The 22,467-nt window shown below is 47.4% G+C and overlaps 2 protein-coding genes across 10 annotated transcripts in view; one reads left to right on the forward strand and one right to left on the reverse strand.

Moving 5' to 3' along the window:
- The window catches only part of LOC138815378 (queuosine-tRNA galactosyltransferase), a 65,738-nt gene extending 44,695 nt beyond the window's left edge, over positions 1–21,043 (reverse strand). For 8 of the 9 annotated variants that reach the window (XR_011368310.1, XR_011368309.1, XR_011368313.1 and 5 more), the window contains exons 1-5: positions 20,974–21,043; positions 19,511–19,627; positions 19,323–19,422; positions 15,944–16,008; positions 5,921–5,986 (exon numbers count right to left, since the gene is read on the reverse strand). Coding sequence is in view for 5 of the 9 variants with exons in the window: in XM_070004766.1 (XP_069860867.1) it covers positions 5,921–5,986; positions 15,944–16,008; positions 19,323–19,422; positions 19,511–19,627; positions 20,974–21,021 (396 nt within the window). In the remaining 4 variants the exon portion in view is untranslated. The remainder of the gene's footprint in view (positions 1–5,920; positions 5,987–15,943; positions 16,009–19,322; positions 19,423–19,510; positions 19,628–20,973) is intronic. The other variant, XM_070004777.1, reaches the window with a different exon arrangement.
- A 210-nt stretch (positions 21,044–21,253) lies between these two features.
- Positions 21,254–22,467, forward strand: part of LOC138815410 (meteorin-like protein) — a 38,784-nt gene continuing 37,570 nt past the window's right edge. The window contains exon 1 of the mRNA XM_070004830.1: positions 21,254–21,381. The gene's annotated coding sequence lies outside the window, so the exon portion shown is untranslated. The remainder of the gene's footprint in view (positions 21,382–22,467) is intronic.

Raw genomic sequence — 22,467 nt, forward strand, 5'->3', positions numbered from 1 at the left:
AAACCTACGATCTTGTGATCTTTTATGAATATATTTCATGCTATTTTAAGTATATAATATCTATACACCAAACTCAAATCTGTGGGACCTAGGTTGAGTTAGGTAAAAGTCCTTGTCACAAAAGGAGGGGAGGGGGAACACTAGACTCACATGGGGGTCTTGAGTAGTTTCTTGGTAGCAAATGGCTAGTGTTGCCCTCAGCCTGATTGAGGGCAGTTAACTCAGTAGCTACTAGGAATGAGTTGGGTATGACAACACGCCAAGTAATGATGAGTTGGTATTATAGCTCATCCTTCCTATAGCACGGCCTCCTCTGTCCAGACTCTCCTTCTTATTGGCCACAGTAGCACCTCAACATCCATGACTTCCTGACCAGGAACAGACAGCATATCCCACCTCAGCTGTGCTTCACCCCCTTAGAACATCTCCCTACGCTAGAACGTATTCCACCTCAGAAGGCATCTTCACCTCAAAATTCGAGTGTATCTCCACCCCAAAATGTGTCTCCATTTCCTCAGAACCCATCTCCAACTCCCAGAAAACATCCTCAGAATGCAGCATCTCTCTCCAGAACATATCCCCACTTCAGAATTCATTCCTGTCTCCTTTAGGGTTATCGTAATCTCCTCAGAATACAACTCTTCAGGACACACCCTAACGTCAGAATGCATACTCAGACCCTCAGAACACGTCCCCACTTCCTCAAGATGTGTGTCGCATCTCAGAATGTATCCCAATCTCCTCAAAACATGTCCCCTCTTCAGAACAGGTTCTCCTCTCTATCTCAGAACACAACCCCATCATCTCAGAACATGTTCTCCCATCAGAATAAGTCCCCATTTCCTCAAAATACAGCCCTGTTACAGAACATGTCCCCATCTCCTCCTGCGTAACTGTATACTCCTGCCATGTGGCTCACGCCGTAACTGCCAGTCCTCTGCCCTGTGCCAGTATGTGAGCACGACCCGAGGTCCACACAGGGACTGGCCTCTATTTACAGGCCCCTTTGACCATTTAGAGGGCTTGATCCTCACCTCTGAGCGCCTTGGAAGTGTTCAGACCTACAGCAGGTAGATCCTGCAGAAAGTGCAGGTGGTTTATCTAGAATACGCTTCCAGTGGCTGGGGCTATTGCCAGAGGAAGTGAAAAACTGGAAGGAAAGGGGGGGAAACGAAGTCAGGTTCAAGGCCAGAAGGCTCAGAGCCAGCAGTATTAAAGGCCAAGGAAGCCAACAGTTTATGTGACACCATCCAAAATGATACCTGATAGGAAGCAAAAAGAGTGAGTTACAGGGCCACTGACAGATGTATTCTGAGGTGGGGCTGTGACGTGAGGGGATGGATGCACCCTCGTGTGGGATACAGGGCCATGTTCTGAGGGGGTGAGGATCTGCAGGATCTTTTCTGAACCACCTATGAGCTGCCCAGACTGCTGTATCAGTGAACCAGCTGCTGTCTCTAGGAAGGCACTTGGGGAAGGTAAGCAGAGTATTCCTCATGCCATGGCCTCCCAACCCCAGGCAGAACTGCAGCCATGACACTCAGTCGCCTGCCTTTTGTGACACTGCCATTCCTTTTCCCTCGAGAACCAAGGACACCGTCAGTCAGTCTAGTACTTGGGTAAGATTAAATCCCTCTGGGACCTTCTAGGTCTCTAAGGGTATTACTAATTCTAACCCAGGCATGCATGCGAAGTGACTACTGACCTGGTTGTGGGGCTCACAGAGTTGGGGTATCCATGTGTTCAGACAGACAGACCCCTTCAGCAGGACTTCTTTGGATAAAGGTACAGCACAAGGGATCCACAGCCAATACAGTGAAGCCCAGGCGCTCTGACTAGCTGACTTTTCCTTTTCACCTGGGCCATCAGAACATCTACATTTACCCAGCTTTTGGCATAACTAACACATTGGACTTAAATGGTCAACTGTGGTGTGTGGGACCCAGGGCAGGGGAAAATCTACTCCAGGCACAGCTGGCCTGTGACTGGCATGAAGGACAGAACACATATATGTACACATATCAATAGCCTACAGAGAGACATAACACATACACACTTAGTATATCGCTATCCACATATACACAAAAGTACTATGCGTGCGAAATGCCTCAAAACTGCACATACAATGTGCACACAACATACTTGTCTGACAACGCAGATATACAACATATATACACACCTACTGGGGGTGCCTGCATGCCAGCTCCACTCAACTTTAGGAATTAGAGCATGGCACAGGGGAGGGCAGCTTATATAGACACTGCTTGTGTCTATTTCTTGCCTTATTGCTCTGGCTAGGAGTTCCAGAATCATACTGAAAAAGAGTAGAGAGAGTGGATGTCCTTTTAAAATTCACTGAATGGGGGCTGGGAAGGTGGCTCAGTGGTAGAGCGCTTGCCTTGCATGCATGAGGACCTGAGTTCAATTCCTCAGCACCACATAAGCAGGAAAAAATGCCGGAAGTGGCGCTGTGGCTCAAGTGGTAGAGTGCTCACCTTGAGGTGAAGAGCTGAGGGACAGCGCCCAGGCCCAGAGTTCAGGCCCACAACTGGACCCCCCCAAAAAATAAAAATTTAAAAAAATTTAAAAAAATTCACAGAATGGTGCATGAGGCCCTGGGTTCGATTCCTCAGCACCACAGCCAGAAGTGGCGCTGTGGCTCAAGTGGTAGAGCGCTAGCCTTGAGCTGAAGAGCTGAGGGACAGCACCCAGGCCCAGAGTTCAGGCCCCACGACCGGACCCAAAGAAAAAAATTTTTTTTAAAAAATTCACAGAAGGATAAAGGTAAGTCTGTACTTAGAGGTGACTGCCATCTTACTGAGAGAATAAGGGCTGACAAGAGTATATTTAGAGGCAAAGTACTCCACTCACAGGGTGGATGAAGGTGGATGAGACTATACTTAGGGTGAAGATCTTGACTCAGCCTCCGAGGGTGGATGAGGATTAGTGAGACTGTATTAAGAGGGGAAGTTCCTGCCTCACAGGGTGGTTGAAGGTTGGCGAGAATGCATATGGGGTAAAGATCCCTTCTAACAAGATGGCTGAAGGTTCTAGGAGATGTGGGTTTAAAAAGACAGGAATCACTGGCTCTGTCATTTTTGAATGCTTGCTCTCCCCAATGTGAAATGGGACGGACCTGAGAGTTCAGGCACCTGAGTTCTCTTGTCCTCACTGCTTGTGGCTGATGTCTACGTTCCTATTACTGACATTAGCTCCAACTCCCAGAGGTAACTGGATGTTCTGAACAGAAATCCACTCAGTAACCCTCTGTACAAGGAAGGCCTATACTTAGCCCTTGAATACCCTTCTGTCCCCAAACCAAGGGTAAGTTCCATGCACCACTATGCCTATCTACAAGGTGCCTCATCTGTGGGGTGATGACATCTTGCCTCCAGCCTGACTAGCCTTGGTTTTCCTGAAGCTGTGCATCCCGTGGCCCCTTCCTCTGGCCATCTAAGGACCCCATGGAGCAAACATGGAGCTCCTCACTCCATCCCATAGGCTTCAAAATGCATCTCTGTTGCAAGGACTTGGGAAACAAGTGATAGGTAGGAATACACACTACACTTACAGCTGCCCAGGACTGCTCAAAATGTAAAATTCTGCAGTGAAATTAACAGTGGCACAAGTCATTAAGGTGTTTCCTCCTAAGTCATTTTCTTATAAGGCTTTCTTGACCTTAAGGAAATAATGACAGTGTAGGAATAAAGAACATTCATTTCATTCCTTCAGAACAAACTACACAGCATAACAGACAAAGCTGCTGACCAGCAACTATAGATTAGGATTCTGTAGGTCACAATATTAGCCTTCCTTGGGCTGTGTTGGACACAGCCATTGGTCACGCCATCCTAGGAGTGTGGGAGAAGGGATGGAGGTGCTCCACCCACCTTGCAGCTGTGTACAGATGTGACCACGGTTCTGTACCACATGCTGAGTGGAGCTTCTCGGTCTAGTCACAGTCTAGACTGTAAACAACCTATAAAATGTAAATCTTAATTTGAAATGGTTGTTTTGATTAAAACAAACTGACAGTTTAATAATTTTTCCAACTTCCTAAACATTCTTAGCTAGCAGTTTGTTTGAATGAATGGCAAAGAGACCTAAGTAAATGACTTCAAAATTGCATATAGTCTGTTTTAGGATGGAAATGAAAACGTATTTCCAAGTATCTTGCTCTCCAAATGTCAACACTCTTTACAAAATTCTTTACAAGTTTCCAGTATGTACTGTAAGTTAAACATCTGGAAACACGTAGCCTTTAACATGAGCTCTAGACCACAGCTACACAGACACTACTTTCCACCGGGGTCAAAACAGTCTGTCTCTTCAGTTTCACAACAAGTGAAATGGTACTAGTAGTGTTCTCAGCACTCAAGCACACAACTTTGGGAAAGAAGCTTTTTTTTTTTTAAATAATCATACTGTTTCTTTCTTCTCTAACTTCCAGATGCAATTTTACCTCACCTTTCAGAGCCATTGGGAGGGCTTTCTGGAAGTCTCAGTCCTTACATACACTGCACAGAAATCCATAAAGACAGACTTGCTTCTTCCTGACAAGGAACCAGCACCCGAAACACATTCTATGCATATAATCTCTCCTTCATGTGACTAAGAGGTCCACCAGGACTTTTGGAGGCTGGGATAGAAATGCCTAGGCCGTGGTACTCAATGAGGCCAGTCCTTGGGCTAGGGGTACTAATGCCTAGTACAGACAGAGCTCTCACAGCTTCATGAGGGATGTGCCGTCAGACACTCTCTGATCTCTCTCTGGCTATAAAGGGAAAAAAATGAAGTATTCTATGCCTTTAAACCTTAGAAAAGCAACTTCTGGAGTCTGTGGTCACAGACTGCCATGAAAATGTGCAGTTACACTATTTGTGGCTTCTCCTTGGTAGGCCCGGGACTCATTCAGGATCCAGAAAAAGACACAAAAGTTATCCTGCCCTCTCTGACACATGCCACACACAGAAGCCTTTATAGTCTACTTGGGGTCCTGGGCCTCCCAGGACCCTGCAAATCCACAGTGGGGACAGCAACCAGGACTCCTCTGCTACCAGGACAGCAGCCTGTCTTCCATCTGAATTTCTTGTCTGCTTTCACACACTTATGCACATACTGTTGTGTCCCTGATCCACAACTTTGCACTTGGGACTGCCCTCAGATTTCCTATGGGGACGAGCCTCCACCTTGTACCCAGACAAAAGTGGACAGAAATTGGGCATCAGTAGCTCACATCTGTAATCCTCACTACTCGGGTATGAGATCTGAGGATTGTGTTTTGAAGCCAGTCTGGATAGAAGAGTCCTAAGACTTTTATCTGCAGTTAGTCAGCACAATGCTGGTCAGGAGACAAGGCTCAAGAGATACAGCACCAGTGTCAGTGAAAAACCTGAATGAGAGCACAAGGCTTATAGTTCAAGACCAGTACTAGTGAACCCACACACACAGAAAAAGAAATGGCAGCAAGGACCCTGGGGAGAAGGGCAAAGTGAGGCATACATGCTTTCATTCCTCCAAGGTGAGAGGTGAGGACAGGCAGGGCGCAACCAACCTCCCACGAAGCCCAGGGTGGTCAAGCACCTATGAAGCTCAGAGGATGAGAGAGAGATTTTAAATCTGCCAGTGCCAGAGTTTTCAGTCTGGTCCTCAAGCCCAAGGCTCAGCTTCAAAATGCTGATGACAAAGAAGAAAACAAACAAAGCAATCCTTTCTATGCATTTTGAAGTGTCATGCAGGATCCAAAATGAGAAGCATGATTTTCTTCAAAGGAAACCACTCTTGAGCAATAGAGACATGCCAGCCACAGAACCCTGATCATATGTAAATTCTTTTCACACTGAGGAAAGGTCTCTGTGTACAGAATCATACTGGCAATCTCATCAAAGGTGGGACAACACAGGAAAGGCACTGTACTCACGCTAGTTGGGTGCTGGAGGGAAGCTTCATGTTGCAGCCTCACTCTCTGGGGCAACATCACATCATCCTGTGTAAAGAATGCATTTTAAACTCACAAGCAACTCCATCACAATAGCAACCCTATCTGCTACTGGCAGAACAAGAGGTGTGAGAGGGTAATTCAGCCGGTGTCTAAGCACCAGGACGCTTGCTGGTCATCAGGGAAAGGCAGTCACCATGCAACAGATGGGAAAATAGAAAATCCTGACAATTCCAAGGGTGACAAAGACACTCACTCTCCTGTGAGAAGTGTCACAGCTGTCCGAGAGACAGTCTGGCATTGTCCAAACTGGAGGTATGTATTCCTGGTAATTTTACTACCTGGATAGAAAAGTCCTACCCAAATGAGACACAAACAGGAATGCTCACAGAAACCTTGCTTGGACATGGAGCATTCATTGCTTGAGTGTTAAATGGAAAAACAAATGGCACCTTACAACTTTGTCTACTTAGTGCTGAGACTCAGTTACAGCCGCTCATATCAATAAATACACAAACCAACAATGAAAGAATAGATTGAAACATTATTCCACATATTATAATTCAAAACAAAGCAAAACTAACTGCATTACTTAAGAAATATGTATGTAATGCAAATCATAAAGGAAAGTAAGAGCATTATGATCTTGTGGGTCAGAGCCACGTCCCTCTGAGGAGAGGGCTAGGAGCAAGGTGACTCCCTAAGGTGCTGGCAATGGGCACCGCCTGGCCAAGGGACAGCTACCTATGCACGGGCTTCACAACTGAGCTTCCAAGTGCACACTGTGCATTTTTCTGTATGACAACAAAAAAGTATTTATGTGGAAGATCAATAAGCAAAGATTTAAATATTGTATTTAAAAGGCTAGGGCTATGGCTCAAGTGGTATAGTACTTGTATAGCAAGTTCAAGGCCCTGATTTCAAACACTAGTGCTGCCAAAAAATTTTTTTTTGGTTGGTGCTGATCCTGGGGCTTGAACTCAGGACCAACATGCCATTTCTGAGCATTTTTGCTTATGGCTAGTACTCTACCACTTGAGTCACACCTCCATTCCTGGCTCTTTGGCCGTTAATTGGAGGTAAGAGTCTCATGGACTTTCCTACTCAGGCTGGTTTCGAATCATCATCGTCAGATCTCAGCCTTCTGAGTAGGTAGGATTATAAGCATGAGCCACTGGCACCTCACAAAACTCTTTAAAGTTTTTTTGGGGGGAAAAGCCCAGTGCAGGTGCCTGCAATTCTAGCTATACCACCCTGAGCAACTGACTTGACAGAACGCTGGAGTGGCTGTTTGAAGACATAGCTACAGAGCCAACTGCTTTCCAAGCGCACATGTACAGGGGTGGGGACAGGTTCCCCAGACACTGTGGTTGCTCTAGATCAAGGAGCCATGTATTGTGCTGTTTCTCCCATAGCAGAGTTCATGCATCCAGGAAATAAAGGGGTAGATCTGAGAATGATACAATTCACCACCACCAAAAGTGACCCAGTAGCAAAATTCTGCCTCCTCTTCCCACGGCCTTATGCTCTGGGTACGAAAAGTCCTAGTTTCAGAGGGAGTGGGGGATGCTTCTACAGGAGACACCACACCAAATGGAAGTTAAGACTGCCCTGGCCACTGTGGGGTCTTCATTTCTCTAGCTAACAGTGTGAGAAGGGAGCCGTGTGGACAGAGATGACTGATCCCTACCACAAAGAGGAAACCAGACTGCCACCCTATGATGGAGGTGAAGAAGAAGGTCTACCATGCAGTAGAACAGTATCATCAGGCCCTCTGTATTAAGGTCAGAGTGACAAATGGCCTGGATTCTTCAGGAATGAAGGTATGGGCCCCCTTCAGGTAAAGAACAAGACCCACTGAGGCACTTGCTAAAGGTAGAAGGAACACAGTATGGGTATGGGATGGGCATAGCTATGAACATCAACTACAGCCATTTGACAGTTACAGAAATGAGAACTGTTGTTATAACAAGCATTTTCTAATTTTGTTATGAATACACCTGTGTGTGGGGGTGTATATATGTATATATACATATATATGTATATATACATATATACATATAGGTATATATACATATATATACCTACATGTATATATACATATATGTATCTCTTAAGCTAGTATTACACATGTGACCCACCAGTGCCCAGCAAAGAAGCAAAGATTTTTGCCTAATATATGTATATATATCATATGATATATACAAATATTTTTGCCTAATATATGTATATATGATATGTATATATGATATATGTGATATATATGATATATATACATATATTAGGCAAAAATCTTTGTATATATATACATATATTAGGCAAAAATCTTTGCTTCTTTGCTGGGCACTGGTGGGTCACATGTGTAATACTAGCTAAGAGATTTGAGGATTGTAGTTTGAAGCCAGCCTGTGGTATAAAGTTCATGAGACTCTTACCTCTAACCACTAAAAAACAAAAATCTGGAAACATTTCAAGTGGTAGGGCACCAGCCTTGAACAAAAAAAATCTAAAGGCAACATCTAGGACGAGTTCAAGACCCAATAGCAGCACATACAGACAAAAAAGTCTTTGCCTCTTCCCTCCTTATTCACCTATCATATAACTTAAGACAGGCAAACTTTGTATCAATATTTGAGTACTACTAATTTTGTATCACAGTACTTAAGTTACAAGATATCAGAAAAGTAAGTATCACTCAAAGACTTTTTATACACAATAAGGCTGTCTCATATAGCATAATAAGTAAAACCCTACATAACTTGTGATGGTTAATTTTGTGCCAGCTTGACTGGGCTAAGGACTAGTAAATGTTTTGGGGAATAGGTGTGTCTATAAAGGGGCATTTGGAAGAAATTAACTTTTTAAAAAAAATTATTGTAAGGGTGATGTACAGATGGGCCTGACTATCCTCTCCCCAAAGTTGCATAGTTAATTTTCTTTTTTTGGTCGATCTGGTCCTGGGCACTGCCCCTCAGCTCTTCAGCTCAAGGTGAGTGCTCTACCACTTCAGCCACAGTGCCACTTCCAGTTTTCTGGTGGTTAATTGGAGATAAGAGTCTCACAGACTTTCCGGCTGTGGCTGGCTTTGAACAGTGTTCCTCAGATCTTAGCTTCCTGAATTCATTTTCCAACCTAACGTCTAGTGGGTTTCACTGCTGAATTGGTTCACCCTTTGTCCCACCGAGAAACTAGCTTACGAATCCGAGGACTTAGTAAGGAAGACCCACCCCTTTCAAGGTCCAGATAGAACAAAATGGTGGAAGAAGAGATTTCCTCTTCCTCTTTCTGCTTCAACCAGGAGGCCCATCTTCAGCTCCTCCCAGATAATGATACTCCTCATTCTTGGAAATTGGGACTCTGAAAGGTACTTAGTACACCATTGGTTCCTCTGGCTCTCAGGCCTTTGGCTCTGGACTGCAAGTTACACTATCAGCTTTCCTGGGACTCCAGCTTATGGTCAGCAGAACATGGGACTCCTCAGCCTCTTTGATCATGCAAGTTTCTCCCTACCTATATATCTCTGTATGCCCTATGTCTTTTCTGGAGAATTCTGACTAATACAGACAGGGTTAATCAGACTCAAAGTTGGGGTCATGGTTAGCGTTTTTTGTATTAAGAGTTTTATGTAAAAAAGCACAATTGCCAGGTACTAGTTTTCTATGTAAAAAGTATAATTTCCTGGTATTTCCCAGCTCTCAAAAGCCCAAACAACAGGGGCTGGGAAGGTGGCTCAGTGGTAGAGTGCTTGCCTTGCCTGAGGCCCTGGGTTCGATTCCTTAGCACACATAAGCAAAAAGAAAAAAGCTGAAGTGGTGCTGTGGCTCAAGTGGTGGAGCGCTAGCCTTGAGTTGAAGAGCTGAGGGACAGCGCCCAGGCCCAGAGTTCAGGCCCTGTGGAGCACATGGGCAGCAAAGATGGCGCTGGGAAGGGCTTGAGTGGGCAGAGCCTAATTTACTGAAGAGCACATGGCCAGCCAAGATGGCTCTGGGAGAGGGTAGAGTGGGCAGGCCCCAATTGATCTTCTGATCAGTACCTAACCAGCCCGTGAAGGCTCAGGTGAATGATAGGGTGTGACCTTGACAGTGATTGGTTCCTCTTCCTCCCTTACCATACCACCCACCCTCTTTGTCTTTAAAAAGGGGCTGCTCTCTGTTAATAAACGAGTTTTTCTACCTGCTGGATTTGGCTCCCCGCTGTGTCTGATTGTCTCCTGGGCTGAGGGAGGCTAGGGAACGGGCGAGCCCCGCGCTTACCTTTCCTCGGACCCCGTCCGTCTTTTGTGGGACGGACGAAGACCCAACAAGGCCCCACAACCGCCCCCCCCAAAAAAGAGCCCAAACAACATTCAAATATGATTTCCATCACTTCTATTAGAAGCAGCACCCCCATCCTGGGATTCTGAACGCTCTGAATCTACAGGAGCAAAGAGAACATGGAAGGCATTGACTCACTTGCCAAACCACCAAGAAACTAAGGCTGAGGCAGTGAGCAAATATTCAAGTCGAAAAATAAACAGCAAAGCAGGTACCAACTTCTTTTGGAAATTATGACCACTCTCTTGACTATAAATAAGTCCCTTGTTCTCTAGAGGCCACAGTAAGAAAAAAAAAAAACTTGATGAAAGACTGGAGAATGAAAAAGTCTTTATTACACATTAAAGTGGGGGTGGAGGCTCTGATAACAAGCCAGATCTGTTTCAGCTGGGTGATGATCCCATCCCTTTTGCAAAGTTCCCTGCCTACCCTGGCCCTGCCTCCTACTCCAGTCAGGTCCATTGTGCTCTAACTGGTGCAAAACACCAGGAGCTGGTTAATAAGGCCCGCTAGTATTTCAAACGCAAAGCAGAAGCACTAAAAGAAGAGATGCAAAGAGCTGTGAGCACCAGCTTTGAAAGCTAGTGTACCCATTTCAGAGTTTATGCCAAAGAATTTGTGAGTATCTCTCTTCTAATGGTGAGAGGTACATTTAAAGCCTCATTACTGGTTTTCCCTGATATGTCTATAATTCTACAATGAGGACCAAGGAATCATCATTGTAGAATGACCAGGCAGTCAGGAGGAGGATTTAACTAAATTAGAAACACAAGAAAATCCAAATCTATATTAAACATATGGAAAATTTGATAGCAGAGTAGTTATTTCTAGAGAGATAATAAGCAATGAGCACAACAAGACATGAAGATGGCAAACTGGAAAGGAAATTATATGCAACTAGAGTCCCAAAAAGAGAGTAAGGAAAAAGAGTGGAGAGAGTCCACATGTGAAACTTATGGCTGAGGAATTTCTATGACAGAAAGACACCAGCCCAGATGCACCAAACCCAACAAATGCTAAGTCAGAGAGAGAAACAAAATCCAGGAGCAAAGCCAGTTCCAGGAGATGTGTGAGTTGGGATGATATGCTCAACATCAATACTTAGAAAAGCTAGGAGGAAGCTGGGCAACAGTGGCTCACGCCTATAATCCTAGCTACTCAGGAGGCTGAGATCCAAGGATTGTAGTTCAAAGCCAACCCGAGCAGGAAAGTCCATGAGACTCTTGATCTCCACTAAATCACCAGAAAACCGGAAGTGGCACTGTGGCTCAAGGGGTAGAGCGCTAGCCTTGAGCAGAAGAGCTGAAGGACCGTACCCAGGCCCAGAGTTCAAGACCCACGACAGACAAAAAAAAAAAAGAAAAGAAAAGAAAAGAAAAGAAAAGCTAGGAGAAGACTCAAACAGCAAGACACCAGCTAAAAAGCTCCACAGAGCCACTAGAAGCCCAAGGAAAGGCCCTGATATGGAGGAGAAGGAAGCTGGGGAGGCATGCAGACCACAGAAGGTATTGTTGAGATGGCTGTGCAGCCTTAGCCCACAGACCTGGTTATCAGAAAAAAGGGTGGAATCACCCCAGTCATTAAATAGGTCTAAAAACTGCTCCTTACAACAAGAATTACCCAAAGGCTGATACAGAGACTTGCTCCTTTCCAGTCAGCTTCAGGACACACATTTATAACAGGCCTGTACAACAGGAGGGAGAATCAGCTGTCAGGGAGAACTCAGGCAATCAGAACCAGTGTATGCAGAGTAGCTTGTGGGCCTAGATAAGCTGCCTCTAAGGTATGAGAAGAAACACCTTTCAGGCCTAGACCTTTAAAAAAGTTTTTTTTTTTTTTTAAATCTAAATAAGCCACACAAAAGGAGTTCAATTTAACAAGTCAGCTTTGTAAGTATAAGGCATCTCAAACAGTGTCACCCTTTCCACTATTCTCCCCTAACTTTCCCAATTGTATCTATTTGTTTCTATCTTAAGTTACACAGCTCAACTTTTTTTTTTTTTTTTGGCAGTCCTGGGGCTTTAACTGTGGGCCTGGGAACTTCCCTGAGCTGCACTTGCTCAGAGGCCCCGCCCCCTCACCTCCTGAGCCCCTGCCATCCATTTCTGTTTTGTCCTTGGGCCCGGCCACTTGCTGTTTCCCTTCACTGCTACATCTTGGATCTCTGGGCTGCTTGCTCTGACCTCATAGCTAGTAGGAAAGGAATTTCTTTTCATTTGAGAGAGAACAAGAGTCCATTCTGACCAGCAAGATTCCAGAGGAAGAAGGAAGAACAAGCAATTGAAGGCACCCTGAGCTAGAAGCTGCTACCTGACACTAGCTATGATTTTATATCAGAGCACTGGAAATCTGACTCAGGCGACACCAGGACCACAAGTACATAGTAACTGAGCCTTCTCAAGGGCAAAATTCAGAGTCATCTCCCTTGGGAAGTTTTGTTCATCTTCTGCCCACTTTGCCCTTATCACCACTGGAGCAGGATTCTGTGAACAGGATCCGGGCCACGTTCCTGCATAAACATCCCCACCCAGGAGGAAACTGGGTGAATGAGCCCAGTGCCATCCACACTGACAGGTCACAACCTGCAACCTCTCTCAGGCACAGGTAGCTTGAGATTGGAGCTGACCACTGCTCCCAATCTGTTGCAGGAAAGCACAAATGTTTCAGAGGTACTCTCTAATTTTTCTCCTTGGGGTTTTCAGCAAGATCAAATCATTCTCCCCTCCCTGTCCTCCTCTTTGGACTCTGTACCTTGCCAATAGCGTGTCCTCCTAGGGCAGGCAATGTGTTTAGATATTGCTGACCCCAAAATGAGTTTTTCTTGAAGTTTCTGTTGGTACACAGACCTCCCAAGCAGGAGCATGTGCCGGTCATCTCTTCCAGTCATAGATCTGTCTAACCTTGAGCAATGTCTTAGGGATGTAGAAAGAAGTGTCTCTCCTCTCTCTGAGCCCACAAGTTGGGGGGGGGTGGAAGCTTAGTGAGATAGACCAGAATATAAGGACAGATCAAATCATGGCAGGAAGCACAGCCAGTGCCCAGTAATGAAGCAATGTGAGAGTGCTGAGTGGTGGTGAGAAGTGGCTTACGTGCCACTATGGCAGGAAGCAAAGTCTTCAACCCAGCATCTAGGAATACCTTGCTCAGAGAAAAATTCACAGGTAAGCTTGAATGCAATTCTACTTGGACTGGGTTTAAAGACCCACAGCTCGCAAAGGAAACGCCCACTAGCTGCAAGTCACTCTGAAGCTTGTTAAAAACACAGAGCTGCCTGTGAGACCCTAAGAGCATACATCTGTAATGAGTGACTGGAAGGCATCATTTCTATAATGTCTCTCCCTGATCAGAGGTTTTAGAACCAGAGCTCTGAAGAAGCAGCTGAACAAATGCCGGGTGGTCCCCTTTTCTTAAGGCTTAAAATGAAAACACTCCGTAAAAATAAAAACATTTCAAAGATCACTATTGTCTGAGTCATTAGTCCCTTGGAAAAAATCAAGTTTAGTGGCATTTGGCAAGATCTACAGATTGCCAAAAATAATACACTATACAAGTAAGAGGAAAATACAGTGTACCAAATTGCAGACACCATCAGAAAGTTGAGCACCTACAGCATTAAGACTTCTCACGACTCTCATAAGCCCTTGATAGGCTTTGTCTTTCCCCAGTTCAAGAAAAACATTCCTGAAAAAGAATAAAGGATATCTCTTTTGGCAAAGAGCAAGATGTTTACCCATCATGGGTATGGCTGTCTTTGCATAGAACTATTAGAGTGACTGAGAATGAAAAATGAGCCCCCGAGGGTCAGAAGGTGCTAATAGAACAAGAGGGAGACTACATGTTCAATGGAAGGAAACTAGAGAAATCTGGTGTTTGGTTTAAGAAAATAAGAAGGGGGCTGGGAATGTGGCTTCATGCCTCACATTCATGAAGCCCTGGGTTCGGTTCCTCAGTACCACATACACAGAAAAGGCCAGAAGTGGCACTGTGGTTCAAGTGGTAGAGCGCTAGCCTTGAGCAAAAGAAGCTCAGGGACAGCACCCAGGCCCTGAGTTCAAGCCCCAAGACTGGCCAAAAAAAAAAAAAAAAGAATAAGAAGAATGAAAGAGCAGCAGGAAGTACATGCTAGGCTATGGTTTGACAGCAGAGCTATTTGATGCATAGGTTTACCAGGTCTGCAAACGTTATATCCCTCAAGGCCTGTACAGAGGGTTTTGGTGATCAAGGGGCAAAGCTGAGTAAGCATGAGATAAGAAGAGGTTCTTCTTTGAGTTAATTTTGCCCCAACAGAAACAGAGAGAAGAGACCCAAGAGCACAGAAGTACCAGAGTAGGATTCTGATAGGCTAGAAGCCTGGGCAGGGGACAGCAGACACAAATGAAGGTTCTCAAAGCTTGTCTTTTTCTCTCTAAACAGAAATCCATGGGGAAAAAAAAGAAGGTAAATAGATCTGTGGCTGGGGACAGACTATATGTGCACTCATATACTCTTCATCTACATTATAATCATGTGTCCTTTGCCAGGAATTTCCTATAAACACAACATAACCCTTTCACCAGCACTGTGCCAGTATATGCTGGCAGACATCTCAACTTATTTCTAATTTTGTCACAATGAACAACCCAGAGCAATCTCTGCATAAATCTTTCTTCAACATACCTAGAGGTGAAATTTAGAGGAGTCAGGCACATAGCATTTTTAAAGTTCTTGAACAAAATATACAATCACACTGTTAATGTGGTACCAACTCATACTTTCTGAAATACTATCTATATAAAGTACTTTATTTTGTTTTTTTAAATTATCTCACTAATTTATATGATTACAAATGTAAATGTTTGCAATTTAACTTTGACTGATTTAAACCTCTGCTTGTTGCCTGCCTGACTACACCTGAGTTCTACTCCTGACCTCAGCCTATGAATCCACTAGTTCTATGGCTTGAACTTGGGGCCTGGCACTGTCCCTCAGCTTTTGTGCTCAAAGTTAGTGCTCTATCAATTGAGCCAGAACTCCATGCCCAGCTTTTTAGTAGTTAATTGGAGATAAGAGTATCATGGACTTTTCTACACAGGCTGACTTTGAACTGCAAACCTTACATCTCAGCCTCCTGAGTACCTAGGATTACAGGCATGAGCCACTGGCGCCCAGCTGTTTGTGTTTTCTTATCAATTGTGAAAAGCTATTTCCAGTTCTAGCTATTAATCTCTTAAGTATCATATTTGCTAGTATCATGTTAGTTTACTTTTTGTTTATAATATTTTCTGTAGTGCAGTCTTATGTTTTTATGACATTTTATTCATTGCTAATTAACTCAGTAAGTGCTATAGCAATTAAGTGGCAACAACCCATCAACCTTAACTTCTAAGGCTGAGCATAATATGTTTAAAAATAAGTTATAAGAACCACACTAAAGGGCTGGGAATGTGGCTCAGTGGTAGAGTGCTTGCCTACCAGACATGAAGCCCTGCGTTTGATTCCTCAGTACCAAATAAACAGAAAAAAACCTGAGATGGTGCTATGGCTCAATTGGTAGAATGTTAGCCTTGAAAAAAAGAAGCTCAGGGACAGTGCTCAGACTCTGAATTCAAGCCCCAGCACCAATAAACAAATAAATAAATAAATTTTTTTAAAGGAACCACACTAAGATGTATAATCATTCAACATATAAATAGTTGTTAACAGAGTTACTTACTGAATCCAAAAAGCAGAGGTAAGTCCCTGAGCTCTGTGCAACTGCTTGATTTTTAGAATATCCAACTGTTGGAAAAAAGAGAAAAAAAAAAAAACTCTTATAATTCAGTTTTCAACAGTATCAAGTTTAGTGTGCTTTACAGTCTAAGAGAACATGGCACTACATGGAAAAGTCGGAATTCAAGGACAGTAAATGAAAAACAATGTCCACATTTGGTAACCAATGTAAGGGAGTACAAGTAAAGGCATATCCAGTATCTGCCATAAAATTAAAACAAAAGTAATATGCCCGCTGGGAGGAGTCCATAAGTCTGCTGATGAATCAGGACCTGGTTACACAGAGTTTGCAGGTGTGCCTGGTTGATAAACTCCCAACCTGGAGGGCAGCTATCCAAGCATTATATCCATGGAGAAATGTAAGATCACTGCTGGCGTTGGCTGTATGAGCACACTCAGCTCCGGCTGTCACCTGAGTATGCTCACTACACCTTGCCTGGTATAGATCCAACAGAACTTTGTCTGAGCTCAGTTGTCACAGAGAATGGTGTCCTTTCTAACAACCTAAAGGTAGAGCTGCCTAAATGTAGACTGAAGAAATGAGATACTCAACACTGAGCAAACACAGCAATGTGGGGGTCTCACACCAGTGTCCAGTGAAGGACAACAGCCTCAAAGCAGAGGCTTCTGGGACACACAGCAGGGGGCCTAGGAAACAAGAGTTCTGTGCTTAGGAAGTGAGGAAGGGACCAGAGGTTGGGGACTCTGAGGGACCAGTAGTACATTTCCATTAGGGTGCTGGGTGAATGATGTATTCAGTTCATGAACAATAACCCAGTTGTATGAGTATGGATGGACTTTGTATTTTATTAAAAGCTCTTTAAAAAAAAATCTTTGCCTGCAATGATACTTATAGCTGAGCAGAACACAGTAAAGCACCAAATGGTGCTTTAAAAAAATAAAAAAGGTAGCCAGGCGCCAGTGGCTCATGCCTGTAATCCTAGCTACTCAGGAGGCTGAGATCTGAGGATCACGGTTCAAAGCCAGCCCAGGCAGGAAAAGTCCATGAGACTCTTATCTCCAATAAACCACCAGAAAACCGGAAGTGGTGCTGTGGCTCAAGTGGTAGAGCACTTGCTTTGAGCTAAAGAGCTAAGGGACAGCTCTCAGGCCTGGAGTTCAAGCCCCATGACCAACAATAAATAAATAAATAAATAAATAAATAAAAATATAAATATAAAAAAAAGATACGAAAAGCTTAACAGATAAAAATCACTGCAAAGGGAGATTCAGAGGGCACTGTGTTAGAACTATAAATGTAAATGTTAGAAGGGTGAAACATAATCATGCAGAACAGATCTCTGTGGGGCACCTAACTCTTCAAGGCAGGCATGTGTTTGGGAAGGCCAGCACAAGCCTCCCACAGAACTGACCACGGAGCTGAGGTGGCTCAACATCACCCTGTCAGGCTACCAACAGAAGCAGTATGCAGTCTGACATACAAGAGCTCAGCCTAAGTACCCAGCCAAGGGTCCTTAGAGGGGCATTTAGCCAAGAACAGGGCACTGATGAGGCAACAACTGTGTTCCTAGAAGACAGGTTGCCAATACCTGAATCATATTAACCAGCTGGTCACAGATTTGATGCCGAGAAAAGTCATGCAAGGTAAAACAGATGTGCAAGCGCCCTTCTGCAAGGGGTTCAAATATTGTAGCAGTTTCATTTCTAGCATTAATCCCTAGAGCTAACCAACCCAAACCAGTTAGCAGAATGACTCCACATTTCAAAGGATGACAAGTATAAGCATGAGCAGAGGAGGAAATGACCAGGGAAGACAAAGCACCTAGCTCCGCCACTGGGGTGGAATCATAAGCCATCACAAAATAACTGTAGTTAATCTTTGCCATCCTTACAGTGTGCAGGCAGAGAGAACACCTCATGAGAACTCAACCAAAGAACTGCTTGGGAAACAAAAAGTGATTTTCTACAAGCACATTTAAGCAGGAGTTCTGTTCCAAAAGTTGCTTATTGGTGTTGGGTTTTAAGAGAGAAATTGAATCCTTGAATTTGTGTAATGAAGGCAGGCATATCTCACTGAGAAAGCTGGAAGCTTCTCACAATGAATCTTGTGTTTGGCAAAGACAAGGAATTTGCTTTAATATTACTGCCTCTGAGAAAGTCAAATGTTTGTATGGGGTTCCATGTTTGGGGAGGCCCATCCCTTAATGAAGGGGGCAGGTTTCTATGGCCACAGCAGGAAAAACTCAGCTCCATGGAGAAGTCCCATTACACATTCCTGGAGAGGAGAGATGGGCTGTGCTGAATTCTTACTTTAGCAAGAGGTTACACGATCAATTTTAAATAAACACAGCACTCTTGGAAGCAGACAGTGAATCTACCCTAGCCAATAGAACGTGTCCTGTTTAAGAAAATATATTATAGGAAATATGTCCTTCTAGATAGAGTCAAAGTTCCTACGGTGTTACTGTATAGTAGAGGACTCTCATGAATTCTCACCATTTCTCAAGGACAGCAGGACAACTTCGTCTCATAGCATTCCACCTTGGTCCTTCAGTGTGCTACCAATCAGCTGTGTTACTGACAATGAGTACAGACACAATGAACTCTGTGACAGAATAGTGTTTTATGAAAGGCAAAATGTTTCTAAAATGGAGGCCAGAAAAGGTGTCACATTTTGTGACCACAAAATGTCTTTCTAATTCAACTGTAGAAAATGTAAAGTCACTTTTTAAATTTTTTTGTTGGTTGTGGGGCTTGAACTCAGGGCTTGGGTGCTATCCCTACGGTATTTTGCTCAAGACTAGGACTCTACCACTTTGAGCCACAGCACTACTTCTGGTTTTTCAGTGCTTAATTGGAGATAAGAGTCTCATAGGGACTCTTCTGCCTGGGCTGGCTTTGAAACATGATCCTCAGATCTCAACCTCCTGAGTAACTAGGATTACAGGAATGAGCCACTGGTGTCTGGGTACAAATCACTTTTAATAAAAGAATATTAAAGAATGTTTAACTAGTTTCAGAAAACAGCTTACTTCACACATTTTAGAAGAAATGTAGTTTGCTTTTGTCCTGATCCTAGGAATTGAACTCAGCCTGAGTAGACTATCCCTGAGTTTTTTGCTCAAGGCTAGCACTCTACCACTTGGGTCACAGCGCCACTTCTGACCTTTGAGTTAACTGAAGTTAAGAGCCCAGCCACTGTGCTTGGGGTAACAGCTATGTGCCACTGTGTCTAGCCATTAGTTAAGATGGAGTTGTGAGACTTTTGTGCCTGATCTCTGCCTCCCAAATAACTAGTATTACAGGCATGAACCACCATGCCCAGCTAAACTGCAGTTTAATAACCTAAGTATGTTACTCACCTCCTCGAGGAGAGGGAGAAACATGCCCTCCAATGACCACAGGGATGCCAGAATCTTCCAGCTTCACTTTCCACTTCTCAATGATAGTCATAGACTTGTCCTAGAAGTGAACACTGCAGGTCAGGAAACTTTCCTGAAAGCTAATTTGTAGGAGGGCTAAACCACACAATCAGCAGATCCATAAATACCTTACTGGCATCATCAAAAATGGAGAGCTCCATAGCACCTTCAAAGTCTTGCTGCAAAACAGACTTCAAGCATTCATCCAACCACTTTTCAGCATTGTGGACTGGGAGAATAATAGACTGCAATTCAGAGAAATGAGTCAATAAACAAATGTAAGGAGCTGAATTCCCCTCCCCCTGCTTTAATGAACTTTTTTCAGCCACATCATGCTCCTGACCTACAGAAGCCTAAGTCAGAGGCTTCCTGGACAAGGCACTCCCTGACAAAAATGTCTATTCCTTCCATGGAAGCTCTTGACATTCTTTTGTTCTATAACACCTATAATGTTTTAGTTTTCCCTAAAATCGGTGGCTGGCACTAACTCTGTCTTTTTCACAAACCCTGCAAAACTGAGAACTTCTCAGGTGGTATGGAATAAAACCAGTGGACCTGACTACCACCAAAGCAACTATCTTATAACTTTGTAATTATCACACTAAAGAGCAGCCACAGAAGTTAGTTTGTGCTCATCTCTGAGTAAAGAAAAGTGGACAGACTCCTGGCTTTCTTGGTATGTAGACCAAGCAGGTGCATGTACAGCTGCTGGCATTCCGCCCACCTTCGGTCCTCAGCTCCTCCCCGGCCCGGCGTTCCCGCCCTCGGCCGGCCACGCCCCCGCCCCAGCTCCCCGGCGTTCCCGCCCTCGGCTGACCACGCCCCCTTCCCCCGCCCTCAGCCGACCACGCCCCCTTCCCCGCCCTCGGCCGACCACGCCCCCCGCCTCCCCAGCTCCCCGGCGTTCCCGCCCTCGGCTGACCACGCCCCCTTCCCCGCCCTCGGCCGGCCACGCCCCCCGCCTCCCCAGCGTTCCCGCCCTCGGCCGGCCACGCCCCCCGCCTCCCCGGCGTTCCCGCCCGAGCTCCCCGAGCCCCGCCCCGCCGCGCCCCGCGCGGTCCCGGGCCGGCCCTGAGGGACCCCTCGTGCGCCCGGAAGTACTCGCGTCGCACGCGCCTCGGTGGGCCTGCCCGCGTGCCATTTAGACAGGCCTCGGGGCCTGGACCGTACTCGGGCAGAACACCTCACAGCACGCGGAGGCCCGCACCCGCTGCCTCCGTGCGGCGTCCCCGACGCGGGCAGGCTTTGCTTCTGAAGGAAGCAGCCGCGTCGGCTCGTGCTTCCTCAGGACCCGGGTGAACGTCAGTCAGGGGGGCTCAGCGTCCGCCCCCAGAAACGACGGCGGCGGGGGGCGGGGCGGGGGGCGCGGGGGCGGGGCCGCCCGCACGGCGGGGAGGGGGCCGCAGACGGCGGGCCGGTCGGCGGCGCGGGTCCGTCCGCCGGGACGCAGGCACCGGCGCAGAGGCCGCGGCCGCGCCCCTCAGGGGTCCGGAAGGCGCCGGCGGGGCCGCGCCCCAAAAGGGCGCACGCGCAGAAGGGAGCGCGGAGACGCGGGCAGAGAGGAGGGCGTCGGCGCCCTCCCGGCACCTACCACGACGGCTGGCCGGCCCGGCCCGACGCCGCCGCCCGCGCGGAGCATGGCCGAGTTCCCCCTCCCGCTCGGCCTCGCCAGCCCCGCCTCCCGGCGCGTGCGCGGCGGCGGAGGGCGGCGGGGCCGAGACCAGGTTGCTTCCGATTCGCTGTTTCGGCGGGAGGGGCGGGGCAGGACCGCGTGCTGTCGGCGCAGGAGCACGTCGGGGCGCGGCGGAAGGGGCGGGGCCTGGCGGGGCCGGCGCTTCCGGACGCGGGGCGGGGGCGCGCGTGGGCACAGGCCACGTGACCGGAGCCCGGACCGCGCCGGGCCGGGCAGCGCGGCCGCCCTGGGGAGAGCGGGAGTCGGCGAGCGGCGCCCCGGCCTGCAAAGCCGTCTGGGGGGATTGCCCTGCGCCAGCTCGTGAAGGTGAGCGGCGGGCCGGGCCCAGAGCGCCGCCCCAGGCAGAGGCGGCGTTTCTGACCTGGCCCGCACCTGCGCGTCGTGGTCACCCGCACGCGCCCCGCGGGAGCGGACGCGGACGCGCTCCCCAGGGCTCCCGGGGCCGACCGTGACGGCTGCCCCGACGGTGCCTCTCCAGGCGTCCTCGGAGCGGCCGCTGCCCCGCGCCAGCCCCGCGCGGCCCGGCGTGACCCCCGTGACCCGCGGCTGGGCTGAGGGCTTGCGTGCGTCGCGCCAGCTTCAGAGGAAGCCTCAGTAGAGCCGCGGCGAGCCACGGTGGGCCTGCGTGCCTTGCTGCTAGCTGAAGCTGGCGAGGGCACAGGTGGGAGAGCAGCTCCCGGGGCTCAGGAACCGTCCGGGCTGGTGCTCAGGGCGCAGCCGCCGCCGTCGCCCGGGTAGCTCAGCCCAGGCCGCACCCCCTCGCCGAGCCCGGGTAGCTCAGCCCAGGCCGCACCCCCTCGGCCGAGCCCGGGTAGCTCAGCCCAGGCCGCACCCCCTCCGCCGAGCCCTCCCCCCCCCCCCCCCCCCCGTAGCTCAGCCCAGGCCGCACCCCCTCGGCGGAGCCCCCCCCCCCCCGTAGCTCAGCCCAGGCCGCACCCCCTCCGCCGAGCCCTCCCCCCCCCCCCCCCCCCCCCCCCCCGGTAGCTCAGCCCAGGCCGCACCCCCTCGGCGGACCGAGGACGGACACCCACCCGAGCTCGGCTGGGCTTCGGGAATCTGAGCAGGGATTTCTGTGCTCTCAGATGAAGTCTAACCGTTGTTTCAGGTGCTCTGAATTAGTAAGGCTAGCGGCGGGCCCGGCCTGTAATCTGGTTACTCCGTAGGCCGAGGCTCTGAGCCAGCGGAGACAGACAAACCGGTGAGACGCCCCTCCAGTCAGCTAACAAGGTGCCAGGCGTGGAGGCGCGGATCCCACGGCGCTGCCAGCCGCAGGTGCGAACGCCGCAGGATGACTGAGTCGTCAAGTTCTTCTCCTTTTAAAAGTAGGATAAAAAAGAGTCTGTTTTTTACAAAGCCAAGTTTCTATTTAAGTGCCAATTGAAAACGATATTT

The sequence above is a fragment of the Dipodomys merriami genome, unplaced genomic scaffold (assembly GCF_024711535.1).
Source record: "Dipodomys merriami isolate MVZ:Mamm:240054 unplaced genomic scaffold, mDipMer1.0.p SCAF_1091, whole genome shotgun sequence".
Classification (NCBI taxonomy): domain Eukaryota; kingdom Metazoa; phylum Chordata; class Mammalia; order Rodentia; family Heteromyidae; genus Dipodomys; species Dipodomys merriami.